We start from the raw sequence: 25,945 nt of genomic DNA on the forward strand, positions 1-25,945 counted from the left end.
TTGCCTGTTATTGAATGATTAAATTGAATACTGTCTATTTATCACTCTACTCCATGTAAGATGATTTGGCATAGAATGGATTTTTAAAACATTTTAGAGGGTCAATAGTTCAAAATTTGAATTCATTCTAGACTGGTTTACTTTTCTCAATTTCACACTTTGGATTAATCATTCAACAAATCACACTTAGATTTGGAAGCCTTAAAACCTCTAGAAGATCTCTTCTTGGTCTTTGTTTTTATTCCACTGAGCTTGTCTAGGTCCCTTTGTCTGTTACTCAGATATGACAGTACCGGTCTCTGAAGACTCTCAATTTTCTTTTAATCTCACTATCACTCATCTGAGCGATTTCTTTTATCTGAATACTTAATACTCATATCCCCTACAATCTAATACTCAAAAGCCTACTATGAGATCTGGTGATACAGCTTAGTGGGCTAAGGCCTGCAAACCTGAGTTTTAATCACAGAACCCACATAATAGAAACAGAGACTCAATACCCAAGAATTGTCCTCTGACATACATGCGGATCCCACATGCATGATGTAGCATGTGTACGCTCCCTCCCATCATACATATGCATATTCATAATATATAATAATAAAATCCTATATTGATAACACATTACATTTCACATCCTGCTATTCAACTGAGTGTTTTTTAGTAATATTGAAAAAAATGACCATACCACAAAAATGAGTATGAAAATCAAGAGCCAGTGCATTTCCAGTGCAGACCTAATTTACTAAGAAAAAACTTTGAAAAAGTACAATGCTCATACACCTTGTATAATCAGAGGTGGGCTGGATGAGAAGAAGAGGAGGAGGAAGAGCTATAGGAAGAGGAGGGAGATAGACTGGTTATAATGCAAACAATAAGTTCATCATTGACGAATATAATAGTCTTAGGTTATCCCAATTTTCCTCTGTATAATATTGTGCATTTTGTATGAAGAGCAAGTATTCCTGTTTCAGTTCTTGAAATTGAAATGCATGGTCTCTTAATATTCTTTTTTAATTAATTTATTCAGATTGCATCCCAATTGTTATTCCTTCGCTTGAATCTTCCAGGTCCCCACCCTCCCATTTTCTTCCTATTCACCGCTCCTATACCTGTGACAGAAAGGGACCTCCTCCCCCACCACATGATCACAGCCTACTTCTGCTTCCTCTGACTCTTCTAGTATTTGAGTAAAAGTTCAAATGACAAATAACTTTAGTAGAAAAGCAACAGCCAAGCTTAGGTGGAATTATTATATTAAATATATATGTTCTCATTGTGTTATCCCTTTAACTACTAAATCCATCATGAGTGAAATATGTCACCATTTACAGTGCTTAACTATGTGTCACTGTTTACAGTGCTTAACTATATGTCACTGTTTACAGTGCTTAACTATATGTCACTGTTTACAGTGCTTGCAAATAAATCAGAAGACCTCTCTTTACCTACTGGAAAAAAACAGAGTGCTGTTTATGAGGTTAGCTGTGAATGCAGCTTCGCCTAGTTTGCTTGCAGGATTGCATTACTTTCACATGTGTTTATTCCTTCTCCACCTTCCCACAGCATATTAAGCACTAATCTATCATGAAACTCACCACTCAGATTCATCTATGCACTGGCTTCTACCGGTGGTTTGTGATTTCATTCTCAACAATATCACCTTTTGAGTTTAAGTGCCCAGATGTGCTTAAAACATCTGAATATGTTTAGTCTTAAATTACGTACTGGGTACTTGAGTTAATTCAAAAACTAGCAGCGTATTTCTGATAAAAATAAATGACAGATGATGTATGTGTGTATATAAATATAGAAAATTATATAATTTAACAGATCTATATACTAAATAGTATTTCATATTACAAAATATACTATATAATCAGTGCCCAAGCTTTGTTGAAAAGGAACTGAAAAGTTCTCTTAATGAAAGAATGGAGAAAAAAGATTCTGCAACATATATTTGTGGGTTATGTGAATCAAAGTTCTCTAAATGTTAAATTTGTGTCACATTATCATTGACTGATGGCACTAGGTTTTTATTGACAAAATTGTGAAAATTATATTGCCTAAAAACTGGAGAAAGTAAGCAAGCAAGATCGTTAGAAGGACTAATTAACAATGTAATTAAGAATAAAAATATGACAAAATGACTTCTCCCATTCCTCCATTTGTACCCATGAGCTGTGAAATATTTGCTATCAAGTTCATGTTCAGTATCATCCTATAGATTAAAGAATAGAACATGGTATATAAAATGCTGCCAATATAAATCCTCTTTATTTAAAAAATTCATTCTGATTTTTCTACTGAACCATTCATAGATATGCAAATAAGCAAACATTTGATTTATCAAAGAAGTAAATAATAAATGGTACTTACATATAGAGCTTGGGGTATTCAGATTCCCCAAGCCTATTTAATAAACTAAATGAAATTGAGCCATTCCTCATAGTTTCATTCAAAGCAACTATACTGATAACAAAATAATAGGCTACAAAATAAAAATGCAAAATGTTATTCATATTTTATATCAAATTTTATATGGTTTTGCTACATATGCAATTATACACACAAGCAATCATGGTATATTAGCAGAGTTTCATATTTTATATGCAAATAAAAATATTCACATAAAAATAATTTTACCAATGGATATTACATTTTTCTTCATGTCAGGTTATTTCTAAAATACATTCTTAATTCTTTGAGAAATATAGACATTATTTTGATCATCTTCATTTTTATTCCCCAACTCCCATATCCATCGTCTCCACCCTTACTTCCTTACCCAATCAACTTTTCAGTTCTCTACTTTTTCTCTCCTCATTAGGTACAGAGTAAGTTGCCCAAATATTCCAGAGTGGAGCCTGCCCTGAAGTTCGGTCAACATACTAGGGTTCATGTCTTTATAGAATTTATTTTATTTTATTTCAACAAAGGGTCTTTATTTTTTAGTCCCTGGAGAATTATGCATTAAAACCACAGTGTGGAAAGGATAAAATTTGAAATGTTTACAAGAGCCAGTCAGTGTTGGAAGGATGTAAGACATTTGAAATTCTTAAGCTCTGCTGCCGAGATGTAGAAAGATGCAATCCAGCTATTCAACTCTGTGATTCTTACTCTTTTTTTTTCTTTCTTTTTTATTTAATTAATTTATTCAGATTACATCTCAATTGTTATCCCATCCCTTGTATTCGCCCATTCCTCCTTCCTTCCCGCTTCCACCCTATTCCCCTCCTTTATGTCAGTGACCTAGGGGACCTCCTCCCCTACTATATGATCATAGGCTATTAAGTCTCAACTTGGTAGTTTACCTATCCTTTCTCTGAATGCCCCAGGCCTCCCCACCAAGGGGAAGTGGTCAAATATGGGGCACCAGAGTTTGTGTCAGAGTCAGTTCTCGCTCTCCACTCAAGTGTGGAGAATGTCCTGTCCATAGACATGATCTGAGTTGGGGTTCACTGTTTGCTGCATGTACTGTCCATGGTTGGTGCAGTAGTTTGAGCAGAACCCCTGGGCCCAGTTCCGCCCATCCTGATGCTCTTCCTGTAGGTGTCTAGGACCCCCTGGATCCTTCTATTTCTCCATTCTCCCACACTTCAATCATCTAGAGTCCCAATAGGATGTACTCACATCTATCTTAATCTCCTGGTAGGTGAAGACTTTTATGGGACATGTCTCTTGGGCTACTGTCCAATTGTAAGTGAGTATATACCCCGTGAGTCTTTCTGCTTCTGGGTTAACTCACTCAGTATGATCAAAAAAATTTTTTTTAACTGAGTGAGGTTTTGAAGAACAATAGCCTGCCAGACAATCTAGATGTGGTGATAATTTGCATAAATCAATACTAAATTCTAACTTCTCTGCAAATCTAAAAATAAAAGAGAAGCATAATATGAACCAATTAAACAGCACTTTGTTTCTCAGAAATGTATATAAGTATTATATATATACATATATATGTATATATATATAAGGTCTCTTAATTACCTGTTAATATATACAGCTAAATTTGCTTAATAACTTTAATCATCAATTATATTGGCTGTTGAGGAATTACAGTGTGGTTAAATAACTGTACATAGTGTAAGTTCTTTGGAGCTAGTACACCTCAGCTAGATACATGCAGAGATATGCTAATCCAAAACAAAAAGGGCTCATATTTTAAAATACATAAGCTTAAATTTAAAAAAATAAAGTTTAAAAAATAATTGGCCCAAAGGATTCATTGCTGAAAAGTCATCAGTAGGATATGTTTTAGCAACGAGGAAATTAACAATGAAAAGAAGTGAAAGATATTGAAGTTGAGATGTATATGTAGAAAGCTGAACTTCTGAAATATAAGTCAATATTTATTACGAGAAGGAAAAGAAGGAGAAGGGTGAAGCAAGGAGCTGAAGAAAAGTGTAATGAAGAGGAAAAGAACATCAGAAACATGGAGACGTAAGTGCAAGAAGCCTACACAACTAGAGCAAAAACTAAATGGAGCTAGTGTGAGTGGATAAACAAGCTGCTCAGGAATGCTGACTCCGCATCTTTCTGTTCCTGTCTCCCATGGTTGTCATTGTCTGGTTTCTTGAACCTATCTAACCATTGTATCTGCGAGCAAGTGACTTGATTCTTCAACTTACAGGTTTAAAAACAATGAAAAGATCATACTTAAACATCAGTTATAACCATGGTTTCAGTTATTCTGAAATAACATCCAAGTGTATATAATGGTTCATTATTTAAATATGAGGAACTTACTACAGAATGGATGTTCGCTACTCGTATCCAAATATGCTATAGTCCTAAGAGGCCATCCTTCAGTCCTCTTATTCAAACCTTCTCTCCATAGCTTTGCTTGATTACCTAAGAGTTGGGAAAGAAAAACACAATTAAATTGCTGTCAGATAGCACACAAACTTTTCAAGTCACTAAAGTTCTTAAGTATCAATGTACGTGGTCAAATAAAGACTAAATGGTACATAAAAATATGTAAGATACTTTACATTGATTTTCAAGGTAACTCTTATATTCAAGAGTCATAAAGCATCACTTTACTCTGCAAAAGTCTTATGAGAACTTAACGTAATCTGAATGACTGAGATCCACTTTTGTCTGTTTTCATACCATATTATAAATTCAGAACTTTATGTATAACTCTTTTTAGTAAATTCACCAGAATAAATACGTTGCATAAAATTTGATCATATAACTTAGCTCTAAGAATAAAGCCTACATATATAATATTGTGTTATACTATAATATACATAAGCATATACATAAAATAAATACGTATAAATCCTGTTTTGAATATATTTCTTATATAGACATATGTACATACAAAATATTAAACAGTCATATATTAAATATATCTAGGTGCCTTTTTACTTCTACATGAAAAACTTTTAAATTTGTATATGGTAGACAGAATACTTAATTGAAATTTTAGATTTTTTGTTTGCTTGGTTTTGGTTTTTGTTTTTTTTTTGAGACAGTGTTTCTCTGTGTAGGTTTGGCTATCCTGGACTCGCTTTACTCACAGACGGACGTTTTACTCACAGAGATCTGCCTACCTTTGCCTCCCCAAGCACTGGCATTACAGGCATGTGGCACCGCACCCAGCTAAATTTTAGAATTTTTAACTCTAGCTCAATCTCATGTTCTTAAGCAATCTATATAGTTGACTTGAATCACAGATGGAAAAACAATACCACCAGAAAAGCAATACCCTTTGGATATCTAAAGTAAATAAATTCCCCAATTATGTCTTGTGCACAGTTGAAATCTATGCAAATGTGTGTTTGACAACTCCGAGATAAATTAGAGATGCTCTGTATGTGGCTTGTAAAACTGAATAAAGTTGGTTGCACTGTATTCATCTCAGTCTTAATCCACTTCTATTCCTAGAGCACCTTCGCTTTGCAAACATTTCTGGAAAATCCTTCCATGATACTAACACGATATCATTATGCTTGTAACATAATGATACCTGAGAACTGAATTTCTCTCTGCAAAATACTGAACTGTCTACGGAATTCTTTTAAGTCTTCTTTTTCTTTTTCCTTTTTTTTTTTTTTACTGTTGTTTGCTTGCATACTTATTTATTCCTTCACAATTTCATCCATAATACATAATACAAATTTGGTGATTTGAATAAAAATGGCTCCCATAGGCTCATAGTGAGTGGCACTGCTAGGAAGTGTAGCCTTGTTGAAATAGGTGTGATATTTTTAGAAGTGTGTTTCTGAGGCTTTGAGGATTCAAATGCTCAAGCCAGGCCCAGTGTCACTCTCTCCTTCTGCTGCCTGCTGATGCAGGTGTAGAACTCTCAGCTATTTCTCCAGCACCATGGCCTGCATGCCACCATGCTTCCCTCCTTGACAATAATGCACTAACCCTCTGAACTGTAAGCAAGCCCTAATTGAATGTTTTCCTTTATAATAGTTGCCATGGTCATGTTGTCTCTTCACAACAATAAAACCTAACTAAAAGAATATACATTGCATTATACCCTGCATTCTCCTCTGCATCTCCTCCCCCCTTAACCCCATCTTCACATGGGTTCTATGTATTTTCTTTGTTCTACATACATAGGTTTTCACTTTCAAAAGCTGCCAATACAACTGCCCTTGCTATGTTTTACTGAAATGGAAGGCATGAACCTCATGTAATTCTTGACAACCTGCAGAGAGCAAATGGAAAGCTAGCTAAGGCCCACACCTCTTCATTTGTGCCTACAACTTCTTATTAAAAAAAAACAAAACAACAACAACAAAAACCATAACAAACTCCCAAAGCACAAGGAACACAGAAGTTCCACCTCTGAGTACAGGAAGAGAAGAGGGAAAGTTCCTTAACCAATATGTCAAAGAATGTATACTCTGATTCTGTCATTACCACCATTAATAATTTTTCTGCACAGCATAAAATATTAGCAGATTAATACGAAGCACACTTTTGTTTCCAGCCTAAAATATTACTGCAAAAGAAATGTTATAAATACAACAACTTCTCTCACCAAGTCTAGGGCAGGAGTCTTTATACAGGGTCCCACAGTCCACACATAAACCACCCTGGTAATCTTTGTAGGAGCGACAAGGAAATGAAACAAAATTGCAGTTTGTTTCAAAGGCAGCAAGGAACAAATAAATTGCTCTCTGGTGGTCACATTTAATGTAACTTGTTCCTTATGGACGAGAAAAACAAGCAGAAACAATTGTAAATACAGAGAATCAAATTTAAGTGAATTAGAGAACTGGTCATTAAGTCTTATTAAATTATGTGTTTCTTATACATACAAAGCATTGAACACAATATAATTATATCTTAATCTATTAAAGAGTCCCATTAAAATCTTAAATTGGATATGAATTTTTCATGGCATTCATAAAGCATTTTCATAAAATAAAAAAGCCATAAAGCATAGATGTTTATGTTTAACAGGGTACACAAACACACTGCAACAATCTTTACATTTATAGCATTTCCCTCTTCTAATTCTATACCTTTAAATTTTTGATCCTGTGACAAATATGGCTATGGAGGCTGGTGGTGTCAAAACTCACTTACCTCATTTCTCTTTCCCAAATCTTTCCTGTATCCTTCCTCTGGTTCAAACTTCTCTAGTCACAGTGGCTTTTAATCATGGACTAACCTGTGATGGTGCTTACTGAGCCAGGTTCCACACTCAGAAGCCATGCATCATTCTATGTATGGGGCAACCAAGAGGCCAGAGATGAAAAAAAATCTGTGCTATGTTAATCGTAACTGCTAAATCTTGGAATCAAACTGGAGTTTTAGCATATTCTAGAATGCTTTGGCTATATATCTTTTTCTATATGACTTAAATTCCTCTTCATCATTAAGATGGTGAACTAAATTGTTAAAACACACAAAACGGGTTTCATCCATGACCATATGTTGTATATGCTAGTGACCTTTGTATATCGAGTGGTACTCATTTAAATTATCTCTTGCCAATAACTCCCCTAAGTCATAAGCAGAAATTCCGATTTCAAAATATTTTGCCCACAGAATAAGAAAACAAAATGTCAATTAATTTCTCATATCATATTAAATCATATGAAACTATAATAAGAATATATTGTATGAAAAATCTATTTTCAATAAAAAAAGAATAAAATACTTTTAATATACCTGAAAAAATGGATGTAGGGCAACCTGGCTGCTGTTTTCCTCCGTTTGGATAAAAGTCAATATGTCCCAATGGCTGTAGAATGCCTAACCCTAGGAAGAAAACACCCATGAAATAATGAAGCCTTTAAATTTGTTTGAGCGACTCTATGTAACAAAATTTGCTAACATCCATTAAACTTGCTCTTTGGAAGTTTGAATCAAAGATAAATGCCATGTTCTGTGTTTGTCAGTTTATTCTGTCTCCACCAACCCTTCCCTCCATATTTCCTCTTTCCTTCTCCCCTCCACCATGTAACCTAAGCCTGGCTCCAAACTCAGAATAATCCTTTTTATTACAGCTCCTAAATTATACGATTACAGATATAAGCTACAATACACAGGAACATTTCAAAAATAGCAGGTTTTTTGGTACGGCTTCTTCAAATTTAATTCTCATGAAAAGTATGTGTTAATACTTTTGCACATTTATCATTTGTCTGTTTACTATAAGCCAGTCATGTTTCTTTGAGAGAGAAAAAGAGGAAAATATTTGTACTGAAAGTGCTGTGTGGTAGAGAAAAATATAAGAGAAACTAGAAGAACTATTTGTCAACAGTAAATGCAATGGAGGGAAAAACACCTGGCAAGGATAATCCTTGCAGACTTTTTAAAGTGGAATCTAAAACTGGAAACATTTAATATAGTTTGGCTAGAAAATGTCTCACTGAAAAGCTTGGCAACTTAAATGTATATGTGAAGGGTGGAAGACAGTGAGTCAGTGGGGTATCTGGGCACAGATTGGGCTCCACAAAGAAACTGACTAAGATATAATGAATAAGAATCACCACAAGAGGAAAAATTATCAGGTCATGTGGAGCCAATGAGAGCCAGTCCAGAACAAGGGTGGGGACAAGACTTGTACAAATCCATGAATTCTTGTCATGAGATCAGCAGAACCAGTATCACTCCTTTACTCCCTCCCCTCATGCCCTGAGCCTGGTATACCCCAGCCCACACAGCCCCCATCCTTGCCCCTTGGAGGAGCTCATGTAACCTGGCATCCAGGGTGGACTTCCTCTCTTTATAAAATTATGTCCAGCAATATCTAAAATCCCTACCTAGGCATATGAGGCATCCTCAGGAGCCTGGCCCTGGCCAGTGATGTACAGACACTCTCCCTCACTCCCCAAAAGGCTTAAATAGCCTTTGTTCTCTCAAGCAAATGAGCTGTCTCAAGGAAGCGTGACTCCTGAGAGTTTGTTCTTCTCTGTGCTCACTCTCTGCCTGAGCTCTCCATCCTCCAGGGTGTTCCTGCCTTGCTCCCCATCCCAGGATCCACAAGTTGTGATCACAAGTACTCATGCTGTTAGATGAGGAAGCAGGGCCAAGAATGGCAAGGCCACATGCAACCTTAGGACTGTACTTACATAAAAGATCTTGCTGCCAAGTAAGATTGAAATACTTTAGCTTAGGGTACCAGCAACTTCATGTTAGTGCATTCATCAGATAGCTGTTAGTGTCTGGGTATAAATCAAGATGCAGCAACTTGATTTAGGTAGAGGGTGCAAAAGAATCCATGAATGTGCCATGATATGGTACAGACCCACGGCAATGCTGGAAATGCGCAACACAGAAAAGATAACAGGATTCCAATGTATAAAGATGAAAGCCACCTCACATTGTTTCATTACAAGTCCTCAGACTCCACAGAAGCAAGTGGGATGCCACTGTAGCAGCAAAGAATCCCTTACTTATCACCACAACTTATTCACTTTGTTGAATTTAAAGAAAGGGTGCCAGTATTTTAAATGTGACCCTAAAATATTGGTCCTTAGCATGTGGGTCACCACCCCTCTGGGAGTCAAATGACTTTCACAGGGGCTGCCTAATACCACCAGAAAACACAGATATGTACATTACAATTAATGAGAGTAGCAAAATTAAAGTTATGACGTAGCAATGAAAATGAATTTATGTTTGGGGATCACCACAACGTGAGGAACTGTACTCAAGGGTCACAGTATTATGAAGGGTGAGAACCACTGCCGTAGAAGGAAGCCAGCTGTTTGGAGGAGCTGCTGAAATCTCTGTGTGTCTTTGTTCAACACGAAAGCTAAACAGCAAGAAGCACCAGTTGAGACAGATCGCCCATCTGCCAATGAATTAGGATTAAAACAACAGTGCTACTCAGTCATCAGGGAGAAACAGTAGCCATTTATTATGAACTCACAAATGGTTCTTGAGGCAGCCATGCCATTATCAGATGGAGGCAAACCAGTTTGTAAGGTTACCTCTATCTGTAAGTGTAACTTTTCTTTGCCTGATTTAATTGTCTTCTTGGAGGCTTATTACCTCTGTCTCCTAACCTAAGTGTAGTCCTGAAAACTTCTAGCCTCCATACAATCTAATCTAGGCCTAGAATGTTTCCAGCCTCGGAGACTTACTGCCTAATAAGCTCACTCTTGTTAGCTCTTTCTGAATTCAGGCTTGCTGGTTCAAACTGGCTCCTTTCAGCTTCTGAATAACTTGCTCTGCTTGGCCTCTAACTCTAGCGTGCTTTTCTAGTATTCTGGTTCCTCATTTTCTCGCTTGTTCTGCCTTCACTACCATCTGGCTTGTTTTCTTTTCAATCTGTCTCTATACAATTCTCCTGGTAAAACTACCTCCTCGCCCTCTGCACTACTCTCCTCCTAAGTCACATCTTTTTCCTCTCTCTCTCCTTGGGAGAGTTGAGCATAGTCTATTATGACTTATTTGCTCAAATCTTTCTCTGATTTGTCACTTTGTCTGCCCTTCAATTAGGTATCACTTTCAAACTTGGGTGCTTCCTTCTACAAACTAACTTTACTTTCATTGTTTGAGATTAAAGATATGTACTAAGGACTTGTTTCTATTCTAGCCAGAAGGACTCAAGGTGTGTGCTAAGGGCATGTCTGTATTCCACCCAGAGTTGTCATGTTGCTGGGTTAATTAAAAACCCTCTACGTAGACCATTCACTCCTTGGTTTCTAGAAAGTGTGCATATCAGACATGGTTTTTAAGTTTTTGAAATTGACATCCCTTAGTAATAATTTTGGTTATCATATAAAGTAATGGTGTTTTATAGCTTTTCATACATTTTATCTCATTATATTTGTTCTCGTTTGTTTCTATCTTCCTGGTGGCCTGGTCCCTCCAAATAGTTCTCTTTCTTCTCCTAGATAGTTGTCCTGTGTCCGTCATATGTATTCATATGTATTCATATGTTACCCCTTCCCCTCTTCCTTAATGTTTCCCAATCCCCTCCTATATAACCCCCTGTGTAGTTTGAGGGCACATATAGAAATAGATATACATGTACATAAAAATATAACTTTAAATACTTCTTATCGTTTTTGATGATTTGTATATGGGTGTGTCTAGTGGGGCATGGGCACATGACCTCAGGTGTGTGTTGAGGCTAGAAGTATTTGATTTCATTATTCTTTATGGCTATATAAATTTCTGGGTTTTTTTGTTTTGTTTTGTTTTGTTTTGTTTTGTTTTTTATCCACTCATGGACATCTACTTTGCTTCTACTTCCCTATTACCGTAAGCGGTAGAACACATGCAGGGAATAACACTGGGGCAAGTTAGTGAGTGCTCAAGTGACTCATCGATGTGTATGAAGAGCTTAGCCAGTGTTGGGAGCACCAGATTCAAATCCAGCAGAGCATCATTGCCACTCTCCATAGACACAAGCATGCAGAGCAGAAGTTCCAAGGAATCCCCAGTGACACAGCAAGGCCAAGCCTAATTAGAATCACAGTTGCATTACATTGTTGGACTTGTGGATAGATATGCAAGTCTATGTAGAATTTTATTAAAAGAAAATTACATTAACCCTTAAAGTACTGATAGTCTTATGTTCAACTTTTTAATTTCTGCCTATGTTTTCTAATTTAATATCTCTCCAGTTTTTGAACAGAAGTAATGTTCACTCATGGCCTTGTAGAACATAATGTGACCTATCCAACCTATTTTTTTTTTTCATTTAAAAGTGTCTTTACTTTTATGTTCTGGAAATCATAAAGAAAATGGCAGCCCTTTGTCAAAAGAAAAAGACAATTAAAATCAATAGATGAATAGTCCTTTCCTTATTAAAAAAAAAACAGATATTATCTGTGATTTTAATGTTGTGCTCAAATTTACTTGGCATACATCACAGGAGGTCGATGACCAGTAACCTAACAGCAACATTGGGCATGCCAAAGAAATATTATAACATCAGAGACTGCCAATAGAATGAAGATGATGATTTTAAAATGAAATTTCAATGTTTACAATGATGAGACACTTCTTAAAAACCTAAAGAAAATCAACACGAGGCAAACAATATCAGAAGCTAATGCAAAAACAAAAACAAAAAACAAAACGAAACAAAAAGACAACTCAATAAACCCATTTTATCCACAGTTCTTCCTTATCTTACAGCCACTTTCTCAGGATCTAAACTTCGCATCTTGATTTTAAACACAACCCTCAGAGATACTTATTATTTTACCACTGGCATCAGAATGGATAACATCCACAAACTTTGCATCAGTGAAATCTAATCTGCTATTTGATGGTTTTCCAGAAAATTTTGGCCCAGCTGGGTCAAGACCTGAAATGCAGAATAGGAAATATCAATCTAATTATGTTTTACTACTTTGTCTATTTGACACTGCACTATTGTTAGTTATAAACATAAGTATTTGCATTTTTGTTTATGCCTGTAGAAACATCTCTGAAGTTAAATTAAATTTGGCAAGTAGCAAGTGCCTTTATTATTTGACTGTTTATTGGCACCCTTCAAAAGTGTTCCAATCACAGAAAAAATGTCTCAACAAAATATTGTTGAGACATTTTTAGCATTCTTATCTAAGGAACAGATGGGGTAAGGTATGTAACTTTGTATTCAATACTAATTGTGACACTCCTGATGGAGGGAAAGAGGTAATGAATGACATCTGGACCACTCTTGAGTTATTTGCCTTACCAGCCTCATATTATATGCATCTGTAGGTCTAACACGCTTTTCAGATATCAATACTATTTAGGTTACAAAATGTAACAAATTTTCTATTTCCTTAACATTCACCTCTCCCACAAGTGCCCTATACATTCTTAAGAAAAATGTTACAAATTCCATGAAATATGAATGTTATTCTATAAAATGAATTGTAACTTTAAATTCCAAGATCACAAGTTTATGAAGCATAGAAAGGGATGGAAATAAAATTCAGTCCATTGAGGAAGAGTCAACTAGTTAGTTTCCCAGACCCACATGGCAGAAGGGAAAAAAATTACTCCAACAAATTTTTCTTTAATCCACATCAATATACAAATAAGTGTTATTTTAACTATTGTCCGCCTCACACCCTTCTCTTGTCCCTATTTTATTTAGCCTGTTTGAGTGACTCACCTATCTCTCCCTCTGATTTTTCCAGATGTAAGAAATCTGTAGTTCTGGTCTTTCAAGCCTTGTGGCTGTGTGGCAGCAGAGCAATAGATAAGGAAGCACGTGCATCTATGTGAGTAATTCCATCTCTCCTTTCCCTCTTTTGTGGAATTTTATTATGGTATCCTTTATAAAATAAGTAGAAGTACCATAATCATCCAATTTATATGGATATGATTAATACCTTAACAAGCCTGGCATGGACAAAGAGTGGACATTTATGTGAGCACCATGTGGCTGCTGCCTGTGACTACAGTGAAGTCAAAGTGTGAATCTGAGTGAACGTGAGAAGAATGTCTCAAACTTGAATAACACTCAAATGAATGTTTAAAAGAATGAGAATGCAACAGCACTCGTGAAAATGGACTTACATAACTATTTTTGTAGCTAATGAATAAATGATGTTTTAACTGGGTGGATCAAATTTCACCATGTCATCATGGACATTGAGATAAAGCTACTAGATACTTGCTTTCATGTCTATCATAACCACTAAGGAAGAATTCATAATCTAGTGTAAAAAGCAGTAGCTGAATATAGTTTGTAGATGTGTCTGCTAGATTTAAAATAGAATAAGCTCTAAGGGGGGAAACATTGAATAGGTAATTTTACAATGCAAAAAAAAAATGTTTTGTTTTACCTGTAATTCTTCCAAGTTGACCACGAAATATCTTTCCTACGAAGCCACTAATATGAGCCCCTAAGCTCATGCCTATAAAATGAAAATTGTCAAGAGATGCTCCATGGTCCTGTAATTTAAAAATACAATATAATAACTTTAACTTTGGGTAGTCACAACTAATTTCTAATATATTGACATTTTGAAATTCATTGTTGATTCTGACTTTATATATTTCTGGGACATAGGGAAAAGGATCTACAATTTTGAAAAATACCTTTGTTCAGATTGCGTCATGAAATATATTATTTTTTTCTATTTATTTCCAGTAACATCATTAAATTTTACTTCAAATTTTTAAAGTTTTAATCATTTATAATATAGAGTGAGATATGTAAAATAGCATTTAATTTGCAAGACATTTAATGATCAAATAGTAATCATAAGCATCATTGGGTGCTTATTTGTGCTAAGTACTTTACCATGTATTTTACAAGTTTTATATTTAATATTCATGTTTACCATATGAGTTATTCATATTCATCCTATTACTTAACATTATGTCTGTTACTATTAAATATTAGCTAAATAACATTCCGTTGTCTCCATTTTATTAAGGAAATAGAAGTTAATTTATAATGAACAAAGTTATAAAGATGATGTATTTTAAGTCACTGAAGTTTGAATATTTGTGCCTCTGAAAATTAATATGCTGAAATCCTAACTCTTAATGTTATGGCCTGTGTAGGGAGTGTGGCATAAGGAAAGTGATGACATCACAAAGTTGGGACATTCAAGAATGGGGCTAATGTCCTAATCAAGGAGACCTAAAAAGCTTACTTGGCTCTTCCATAATGTGAAAACACTGAAAAACTACAACTATAAACCAGGAACTGATCCTCACCAGACCCATACTCTACCAGGCTCTTGTTTTTAGCCTCTGCGGATGCAGAACTGTAAAATATGAATATGTTTGTGTACAAGGTCAGTTTTCAGTGTTTGCTATAGTGGCTCAGATAGACTAAGATACAAGCCTGCATCTGATTGCAGAATATGTACTAGCCCTTTTCTGTTTTCCCCCTCTGGGTATACCAAAGCCCCTAGCAGAACTCATAAAAGTATAAAAGTCCCTTTACTTTTGGAGTGCTAAAATGAGGTATATGGATTTCAGGTGGATTCTCGGATCACAGGTTGCATAGTACAGGAAAATAATCTAAGGCCAGGCTGTGAACATATGGTTTGCCTCAGGTAGGCAGCTTTGAGAGCTCACTTGGTGTGTATTTGATCCAGCAGACTCTTGGGGGAATCTAATAGGAGTTAGGGATGGTCCAGACTGCACAGTGATGTCTGGACGCTCATAAAACAATGTTGAAGTTTCATCATTATTCAGGAGGTAGAAGGAGACTTTCTCAGCACAAAGCAATTCTGTTCTTTAAATTCCTCAAAGCAGTGTCTCAAAACTGAAGGAGAATTTCTCCAAACCACAAAGCTACGGTTATGACTCTCCCAGCTCCTATCAATCCTTTGCAAACAAAGTACTCTGGTTTATCCTAAAATTCTCTTTTAAACTCACACTTTCCACAAAAGTAAGTCCCTATTCATCAGTTAGATATAATCATAATTCAGGGAAAAAGTCATTTATTTAGTTTTATACAGTGTCAATATTCTCCTGGTCAATTATCTCCTCCACATCTCTCTTGGGCGACAATATTTTTAAATTGTAAATTTAAAAATAATAATAAAAGCTATTTTATTCACTGATAGTATAGGTCATGTTTATTAGGCATGTATACATTTACATATATACAGTACCATATATTTCTATATTAATTTAATATTCATGAAAAATATAGTAGAACTTTGTTATTTCAGATGTATAAAAAGAGAGATTTGGCAGAGAAGTGAAGCAATTGTTCAGCATCAGACCTGAGCATGACCTAGTCCAGATCCTGCTGTGGATGCTGTTAGGTCATGCTTGTTCAACTTAGTATAGACTTGCCAATTCGTTGCAAGGAAAGCCCAGACTTCAAAACCAAGAACACCGCAAGAAATCAAATATGGCCTTTCTTTCCCTGAAAAACTTACTGTCACCACCAATACTCAGGACAGAAATGAAATGCCACAAATATTGGCAGAGTAAAAAAAGAAGTGTTTAAAACAGATGGCCCAGAACCAGCCTTGGATTTAACTTATCCATCACAACCCCGAGCACACCTGAAGGAAACTGAGAGCTATATTTAAGGTTATCAAAGTAGACTATGTCCCAAACCGTTTTCCTCTTGTATTTGCCAATTCCCCATTTGACTAACAACATATTGGTTAGATCTTAGAAAAAGTTACTAAAGCAATGAAATGAGGGACTGGAGAGATGGCTCAGCACTTAAAAGCACTGTCTGCTCTTCCAGAAGACCCGAGTTCAATTCCCAGCAACCACATGGTGGCTCACAACTATCTATACTAGGATCTGATGCCTTCTTCTGGCAACCAAGTGTACATGTAGATAGAGTTTTTATATACACAATAAATAAATGAATAAATAATCATTTTAAAAGGGTTGCAAAAATGTAATAGCATTATAGTAATCTCCACTTCCCACATAAGATCACCAATTCATTGCCAATTCAGGATAGATATGGTTCGAAAGACCTTTAAATTTTTAATAGTTTAAAATAAATGTTTTTTTCAGATTTAAAAAACATATGAAACAGAAACAGAATTATTACTTAGGGTAGACAAAATATGGCTAAAAAGATCAGTATGTCTAAGTCAAAGTTCCTAATGTTTATGTAAAAGTATTAATTTCCCAATATCACATAACAAACCATATACTGCATAGCATGTATACTTTTTTCACACTTACCAAAAGAATAAAAATGGATTTGCTCAAACTGTAGGCAACTATCCTGGTATTTTTAACTGCTCTATTGTAAATTAAAGTTGTGGCACCCAGGTTCCAGTCTACAACAATGAGATTCACGTCTTCCTGCTTCAAAATTGTCTTAGAAAGCTTATGAAGCCATACTGGGACAGAGCCCAGGGGTCGGTATCCATGAACAATCCAGATCGTTTTCTTTGACAGGTTGAAATGGTTATTAAGTGAGTTATTAGGCTCAAACAGTGGCTCTGCACAGTTTACATTATCCCTTGAGTACATCAACAGAATTGTCTTTACTTTGGGAAAAAACAAATCTCTTAAGGAGCCCATTGCATTTAACTTTGTGAATTCACGGCATGTTCTATTAGTCTCTGTAAAGAAACAAAGTCAATCTGAGCAGTAGGATAAAATTGCAGTTTTGTTGGTATAATATTATACAACTGAGCAGGAGAATCCCGTTTCATTTGTACTTTAACATGATTTACTGAGCAACTGTGATGCTAAGGCTCTATAGGGATCAGGCAGAAAGACTTTCTGAACTAGAAGTAAAAAAAAAAATAATAATAAGAATGATAAATAGCAACAGATGTTATAGGTTAAAAATTATAAGCATTCTTTTAAAATAAAATAGAATGAGTTAGGCTGAAATCACTCTTATTGTTAATCAGATGGGTAGGACAGCAGTAAAGGTAGATACATTGATTGTGAACACTCACAAAAGCTTTACAGAAGCGTACTTACGTACTAAAAAAAAAAAAAAAAAAAAAAAAAAAAAAAAAAAAAAAAGCATTTATCTCTCCATTACCCCTATTAACACAAACCAGAACAATATAGTACCATTTGCTTACAAACTTCAAGTAGTAAAATGACTCCTTCTATGACATATAATAACAGCACTTGAAAGTGTTAGGCAGAAATATCTACAGTACGAAGTTAGCCTTGGAAAATAACAAGAATCTGAGACGAAGAGAAAGAGATTGAGGAAAGAAATAATTCTAATAAGATTGATGGGTTTATATATACAAAGTACTTATAAAAAATACTAAGAGAGTACAGTGATAAAACGCTGCTTTGGAGTTTTATATGTGTGTGTACTGTATGTATATATTACATACAAATATGACCATTTAATTTTATAAAGTTTGAATTAATAAAATAGGCAGTTACATTGATATTGAAGATATTAATCACAGGGTTTTGTAAAATGGCACAAAGTGTAAAATATCCTTGTCAATCTATTATCATCTATATATCTATAATCATCTATCATCTATTTCTATATTCATCTATTCATCTACCCATTCTAGAAGAATGAAGGCCAGAAAGTGAAATAACTAAAAATGTTCAATAGCAGTGGTCATCATAAGTCAGTGAAATAATATCTGCTTCATAGTTAGCTTTTCATAATTTTCCAGGATTATAAGTTATTGAATAAGTATAACAGATTTTTATGAGAGCATAGGTTTGTATTGCTTCCAGAACATTAATTTGGTAATACTATTTAGGAAATAAAATTTTCAGTGACTTTTAAATACTTGCAAAAGCATTAGTAAACTTTATTTCACTGACTCAAAACTTAAAACTCAATCACAGGAAAATTTACATTAAATTGTACATAATATACAATATTTATGGTAATTCTAATTTTGAAAGTACTGATACTACCTCAAGGAAGGAATCCAAGGAAGGAGCTCTAAGTCTCCTGTGATATTCCCAGGTTAACTGTGGAGGTGTAATTAGAAGAGCTTTGATCCTGCGTATGTACAGAAGCACCAGGAAAAACAAAAGGAGGGAACAAGGAGCAACAGATACATCCATGACGGCTTTGAACTTGCCATACTGAGGTAGTTTTATGAGTCATACACATCCACCTCATATATGGCCAAGTTTGGACAAGGTTGAAATAGAACCAGATGATCCAAACTGCTGTGTTTCAAAAGCACAGATAGATTTTGCCTGGTCCTAGATGCAGTAATAGGAAATTAACTAACAAGATGCCTCCTATACATATAAGGGGGGGAAAGGCTTACATCCAAATAGTCATCAGAAAAGTGTGCTCTCTATTACCAGGTAGAGCAATAGTTGCTAATTTTTTAGAGCAATGTCATTCCAAAATCAAGAAAAAGAAGCTATTGAGGTAAATTTTAGAAGTTATGAAAAACAAATTCATACAAGAGGATAATTAACACTGCAATTAAGGAAAAATTACAATCGCATGAGGAACACTCAAATTATAAAATCATATAAAATATGGGACTCTCTCCATGCAAGAACACATGAAAGAAGGGGGTGTTAAAATTATGAAGAGTGAAGATAAAATGTGGAGAAAAATGGTTCAAATTAAAGCTTGTTGCTGCGAGTGGAGTCACCTGTTGGAAGAAGAGAGGAGAGTCGCTTCATTGACTAAGGGCGTCCATGTAAGGCAAGGTTTGCAAACTCAACAAACTCACCACAACGAGAGAAAAATTGCTCTATAGGACTCACCAAGGTTTCTAGAAACTCCATTGGTTTCTGATGGATAATTTAAATACCCTAAAATTACAAAGACATAAAATTCAGGTTACAAACAGAGTAGTGGAAACTTCGATTTTCTTTTGAAACAATTCATCAGAGAGACAAAAGTGTAGAGAATGAGTCGTTACATGGAAATGCTTGGGAACTAATAATCTTATGCCTTTCTGAAAGATACTACTTGCAAATGACTGTATTACAGTTATTTATATAGTGGTGGTGGTGGTGTGTGTATGTGTCTGTCTCATGCTGTGTGTATGTGTGTGTGATGCACATCAGTGTATGGGTGCATACACCTGTTTCCATACATGAGAAGACCATAGCAAAACAGCAGGTGTCTTCCTGTGTGACTGTGCACTTGACAGTTTGGGACAGGGGACCTCATTAACCCAAAAGCTAGTAATTTTAACTACCTTGACAGTGAAGGGAACTGTAAAGATCCACTTGTCTCTGACCCTTAATGCTGATGTTATAGACACTCACAGTTGCACCCACCATTTTTCATGGGTACTGAGGATTCTAACTCAGATCCTCATGGTTTCAAAGTCTTATGATGGACTGAGCTATCTCCCCAGGACTGGTGTCATTATTAAGTAAAAATGTGAGATTCATAGAGACATAATTCATAGAAATTCATTTGAAATACTGAGTGATTATAAAAAATAGAAACTTATATAGCTTTAAATGTTATAAAACTGAATAACACAGAAAGTTAACAGCATGGGTCATTTTTGAACTGTTGTACATCTAAATTTTATTAATAGGAGCAATATAAATGAGGAATACAGAATTTTAGACACATCCTCAAATGAAGGTATCACACAATTTCTAGTTTTAACTACAAAAATAGAAAACACATCAGTATCACTAAAGGTATGTGTGGGGGATGGGGGGAGGTAAGAAGAGGAGAAGAAAGGAGTTTATGTAAGCCTATTTTATGCTTCTCCAAAAACCCCAATGCAAGATACAACATAGTTCCTTGTAAGTTATTGACCAAGGACGTCCCAGAGGATCGCAGAATAACATAAGCTCTTGCCACCTTTCTTCATTGTCCACCAGAACCATTTGATAAGATTTTACTGTTAAAGACATCATAGTCCATGGGTGGAATATATAGCAAAATTAATCTAGTTCTATGCCAATTTCCTTCCTACTGGTTTGCTTTCTTAATCCGCAGTGGTGCTGTGCAGCTGCTTGTGAAGAAGGGTTATCAACATTCTTTACCCCACTGTGAGCCCTCGGAACAAGACCAAGCCACCAGGAGAATGCACTCACTTGGTGCAATGGTGGCAGGGCTACTATAGTGTAAATGACTGATCTCACTGAGAGGGAATGAGGCCCAGTCCGAAAGAAAGAGCTCATGCCTGGTAATGTAAACCCTGCCGAAAATCCATGGGCAAGGAGACTGGGCCCTAGAGGGGATCTTACTACTGTTATTTGGCTGAATTGATAAGCTGCCGTGTGTGTGTGGGGGGGGGGGGGGGGGGGCGCTCGCGCGCACGCGCGTGCGTGCTTATGTCTATAAGCTAATGCTACTTCCAACATCAATAAAAAAAAAAAAAAAGAAAACTCTTTTTTACAATGAATTATTGTGAAAACCATGATGTGTAGCTGCTCCCCATCCTTAGAACAAGTGATGGCTGAGTTCTTGTTTCTAACCAGGACATTTATATAATCTCCTTAATATTCAGGAAACATTAAGAAAAGGGGGATGGAAAGAATTAAAAGCAGAAGACATGGAGAAGAGCTGTGAAATATTGTCTTCTGAGACTGTCACAGACAATGTAATCATTATATCACCACAGATGATTCTTCCTGCTAAGAGCCTGTACTAGATGGGGCCATCAACAGCCAGTCATGGGGTAGAGGGACCTACCAGTCCATACTGAATGATTCCTGGAGAATGGCAAGTATTTAAGTACCCACTGATGGACTCAACAGTTTCTGTTGGATAGCTACAGACATATTCAAAGAAAATAACTTGTGCTTTATCTAATAAAATAGGATGGATTCTTAAATAGCATTAACAAGAATATTAACATACAGCAATATGTGCACCTGAAAAACCCATATTTAAAAACTGTATGAATGTGTGAGCACATATGGACTATGCATATAAGGAGAAGAGAAAATAATTTTCTTTTTCAAATTGGCAAAAGAATTAAAAACAATTTATAGAAGTCTAGTATAGTGGCTAAGGATCCCCAAAAAAATAATATGCAACATCATTAGCTGTATAAAATACATAAATTCATACCAAAACAATAAATCACTACACACACACACACACACACACACACACACACACACACTAAAATGTCAAAAATCTGCAAGGCTAAAGGTAAAACTGTCATTGAGGATGTAAAGCCACTGAAGCGTATTTACATACTGTGGATGAAATTGGAAAAATAACACAGTAATTTGGAAACAGGTTATAAATTCTGATAGTAAAATTATGCATAAGTTTCCATCTAAATAGTCTTCAAGAAAAACTTCCCTCTCTTCTTTCAGCTCAGAAAATAAAATGGATTTTCTCACAACTACAGTGGTGCTCATGATTCCTTACTGCATGTAAACCCTTCTCCTACATGTGTTTACTATCCATCCTTTCAGCTCTTAAGGGAAGAAAGTGAAGTTGCACAAGATCAAATGTCCCCAGGTCATATAAAAAGGAGTGTGGAAAAAACTGAGGCAGGGAGGGATAAGGAGAAGTGATGCAGGTCCCATATCCATCTATAAATTTCTCAAAAGCAAATAAAAATAAGGAATATATATATATACACACACATATATATATACATACACACACACAAATGTATATTTGTTAAATAGTTATCCAAGTTCATAAGTCTTGGCTGGCAGCTAGTAATGTGTTGTAGTAAAATGGCAGCTGAAAGTACAGTTATAATGTTTACAGGGCAGCTGCCTGATTGATATACTCTGTCCATGGACAAAGTGATGATCATCACATTGCTAGTGGAACAACTTTCTAAAAGTTACAGTTTAAGTATCCTCCTCATTCTGACGTCTAACACAAAATGTGCTCCTGGATTCCTACTAATATTCAGTTGTCTCATGCAAAGAGTGAAGTCCAATTAGACTTTACACAGTACCTCTTGAGAGTGCAAGAAAGAGATAGGAGCTTTATCCACATACAGAAGTGCAGTCCTCAATAAGTGAGCTAGTAGGTACAGAAGGAGAGATGTAAAAGGAGAAAAAAGGGGTTGAAATTATTTAAATACAGTACTCATGCATGCAATTTTCAAAAATTTTAAAGTAACAAAAAAGAGTTTTCACTTCAACAACATTCCTAGACAAACTATACAGCTTTGGGCAAAGTGTCTAATTTTAGAATAAAAAGACTCCAGTTCTCTTTACTTCAGGTTTCACACCCATGAGAGAGAAAAGGAGAGCTGAATTAGCCAGTCTGTGACATGTCCACCACAGAAGTAGAACACAGGAATTGGCAAATTATGTCATGAAAGTCAATGCTGGTCAATGACCTAAGAAGAGCTTTCATATTTTTAAATATATGAAAAAAATTGAAATGGCAATCTTTGTGATATCTGAAAATTAAAACTAATTCAACAGAATCTATGAATAATGTTTTGTGAACAGACCCATGATGGCCTATTTTCTTTGAATCTAAGGCTGCATTCACAGTCAGACAGTGAAAAGACAGCTTGACTCTATGATTCACAAAACTTCAACTATTTATTATCTAGCCCCTTATAGAAATATTTTCCTATCTTTGCTACAAGAATAACAGCAATAAACTGCAATTTAGGAGTAAATAACTGCAATAGGTGTATATGCATATAATTTGAATACACATGTATATAAATATATTTATATCATCTGTTTAGTTGCCTTTCTATTTGCCTTGTATTCTATAAATACTTTTTAAATATTTTACTAACTTTAGTTTCCCAAGGTGCTTTTCCTTTTGCAGAGAACAGACTTATCAATTATTTTCAGTGTTGACAAGAGAGACTAGCTATAGCATACAATATATACTCTAGAGAAGAAAAGCAAAACATACAAGCAGAATAAAAGCTGATTTAAAGAAATAATCTACTGAAAATCCAACAATATCCCCAAATCACCTAGAGATTTTTTAATGAGAGAAAATTAAGTCTGTTTGTTTAAAAAATCTTGTAAATTACAAAAATCTTTAATTTTTATATTTTCCATTTGTTGTATAAAAGACTTGCCATTCCATTGTAGTAATACTCATAAATTAGCCAACCTTTCATCAGTAACAAAACATACTTAGCAATTATAGCTCCATTTTTCCAGTTCTAAACTTAGGAAACTGTCCAGTCCTACTCAAAACCATAATCTCTGAAAGCCTGCACCAGAACTGGACTATGGCAGTAGAGTAAGTTTGGTAGCATAGGGTTCAAATTTCTTTAGCTTTCAAGTCAAGATGCCATGTATCACAAACCTAAAATGTCTTTTTGTAAATCCTAAGCAGTAAAATGTACAATTATAAACTATGCACTATTGCATATATTATCTATTTGAAGTTCAAACACTTCTAAAAACTATGAGTAGTTCAAATATCCAAATTTCCAAATGAAAATAAATACAAAATACAAAAATATTAATTTTTACTTGATACATATTATAGCTTATAAGGTGCATAGTCATGAATTCTTAAAAGATATTTAGGACATTAAGAAAATAATCTTTCACAAAATTCCATCAGAGGGCTCTTCACTTAGATTTGTGAATTTGCTGTTTTAGTTTACATAAATTAGAACGGATTGTTCAACCATAACCAAAAAGCCATTCTCCTTCACGCTAGAACAAGAAGTTCACCCACAAAGTAGAAACTCACATTACTAACATGGCCAATCATTAGATAATTTGGGACCTGCATTATGTAAAACAAGAAAAAGAAAAGTCTGACTCTGTTGATAATCGGTTTGATTTGCAACTAATAAATTACATATTCAATAATTTTCTTCAAATGTAAGACTTCCCAGACAACTAAAATGGAAGCAAGATATATTGTAAGTCATGATTTTCTAACATTGAACTCATTCCTTACTACTCAGTTATTTTACATTTATTTAATCACTTTACAGCCAGATCCCAGGCCCCTCCCTCCTCTTACTTTATTACTTTTTATGTTGAATGTTTCTACCTATTCCCTCTTTCAATATTTGTTTTCTAGCTACCAATCTTCTGACAAATAAGTACAACACAGAGCTCCAATTTAGCAAACATGCACACAGGTATATGTGTGCTCAGACATACCTTCTCAATAGCAAATTCATTTGGTATAAATAACATAACCATAGCAAATTTTCATACTATGATGTCATAAGAGGATACAAACCATATTAGTTAATTTACAGGCATTTAAATGATAAGTTATTAATAAACATCTTACCAATTCTTACCCAGCACATCAAACACAGAAAAACGTATATTCTCATTTGGAATCAGAAACTGCAAAAGAAACTCTGAGATTCTCCAAAAAAAGAAATTCTGTAATTCATTAAGGTTCCTGTTGGATAGGACGGTCTCCGTGGGACAAGTTTTCCGGTAAAATGACTCTCGCTCCTCCCCTGACTGGAAAAGGTGAGGGAGTGTGCTGTCTGTACTGGCTTGTGTTAGTACATCATGTTTAAGCCGAAGACTCTGTAATAACCCACGAATGTTCAGCTACACAAATAGGAGTTAAGGGAAAGGGAAACCTAATTGTAGATGTCTTTATTCCTTAACCTCAGGACTTCAGAAGTGGCATGGGAGGGTATATTTATGGAAAGCATAGAAAAAATATGTTACTAGAAATGCCAGAAATGGAAAGAGTGAAGGAAAGTTGTGTTTATGACCATTTTGATTACAAACTAAGTTCTTCAGAGGCCTAAAAAAAACCTCAGTAACAAAATCCACACCCATGCAGCTGTCTAGGCTTTTATGTGACTGTCATTATGCATCCAAAAATGTGGTGGCTCTCTTAAAATGTTAGATTCAGGCTTGTCTACTGGAGCTGAAATTTGAAAAGAAAAAATATTTTTTATTTTAGTATAACAACAATTTAAAAAGTATTACTGTTTGTCTCTTAATGTACTTACTTAGTTTGTTCCTTATTTTCTTTCCATCAAGAAACTTGAGAAAGTAAGGAAATGTAATAGCTGTTCTAAATACACAGAACACAAGTTCAAAACAAAATTTGTGTTTAGAAAATGCATGTCTTGGGAAAGTTTCAATGACATGGTAAACTGGAGTGTTTTATTATAACGTAGATCGGCAGACACTAATCTGAAGCCTGGAGATATGGTTTAGGACCCCTTCAGACATAAAATAATAATTTTTAAATCAGGACACATAGATGTTGGTA

The 25,945-nt window shown here is 35.2% G+C and overlaps 1 protein-coding gene across 1 annotated transcript in view; it reads right to left on the bottom strand.

Annotated features, from left to right (window-relative positions):
* Positions 1-25,037, bottom strand: part of Lipi (lipase I) — a 36,843-nt gene extending 11,806 nt beyond the window's left edge. The window contains exons 1-9 of the mRNA XM_051150368.1: positions 24,992-25,037; positions 19,564-19,611; positions 17,065-17,450; positions 14,226-14,334; positions 12,647-12,748; positions 8,146-8,235; positions 7,007-7,174; positions 4,750-4,854; positions 2,380-2,491 (exon numbers count right to left, since the gene is read on the bottom strand). Of these exons, the coding sequence (XP_051006325.1) occupies positions 2,380-2,491; positions 4,750-4,854; positions 7,007-7,174; positions 8,146-8,235; positions 12,647-12,748; positions 14,226-14,334; positions 17,065-17,450; positions 19,564-19,611; positions 24,992-25,037 (1,166 nt within the window). The remainder of the gene's footprint in view (positions 1-2,379; positions 2,492-4,749; positions 4,855-7,006; positions 7,175-8,145; positions 8,236-12,646; positions 12,749-14,225; positions 14,335-17,064; positions 17,451-19,563; positions 19,612-24,991) is intronic.
* Positions 25,038-25,945: the final 908 nt, after the last annotated feature.

Source organism: Acomys russatus, chromosome 8, assembly GCF_903995435.1.
Source record: "Acomys russatus chromosome 8, mAcoRus1.1, whole genome shotgun sequence".
Classification (NCBI taxonomy): Eukaryota; Metazoa; Chordata; class Mammalia; order Rodentia; family Muridae; genus Acomys; species Acomys russatus.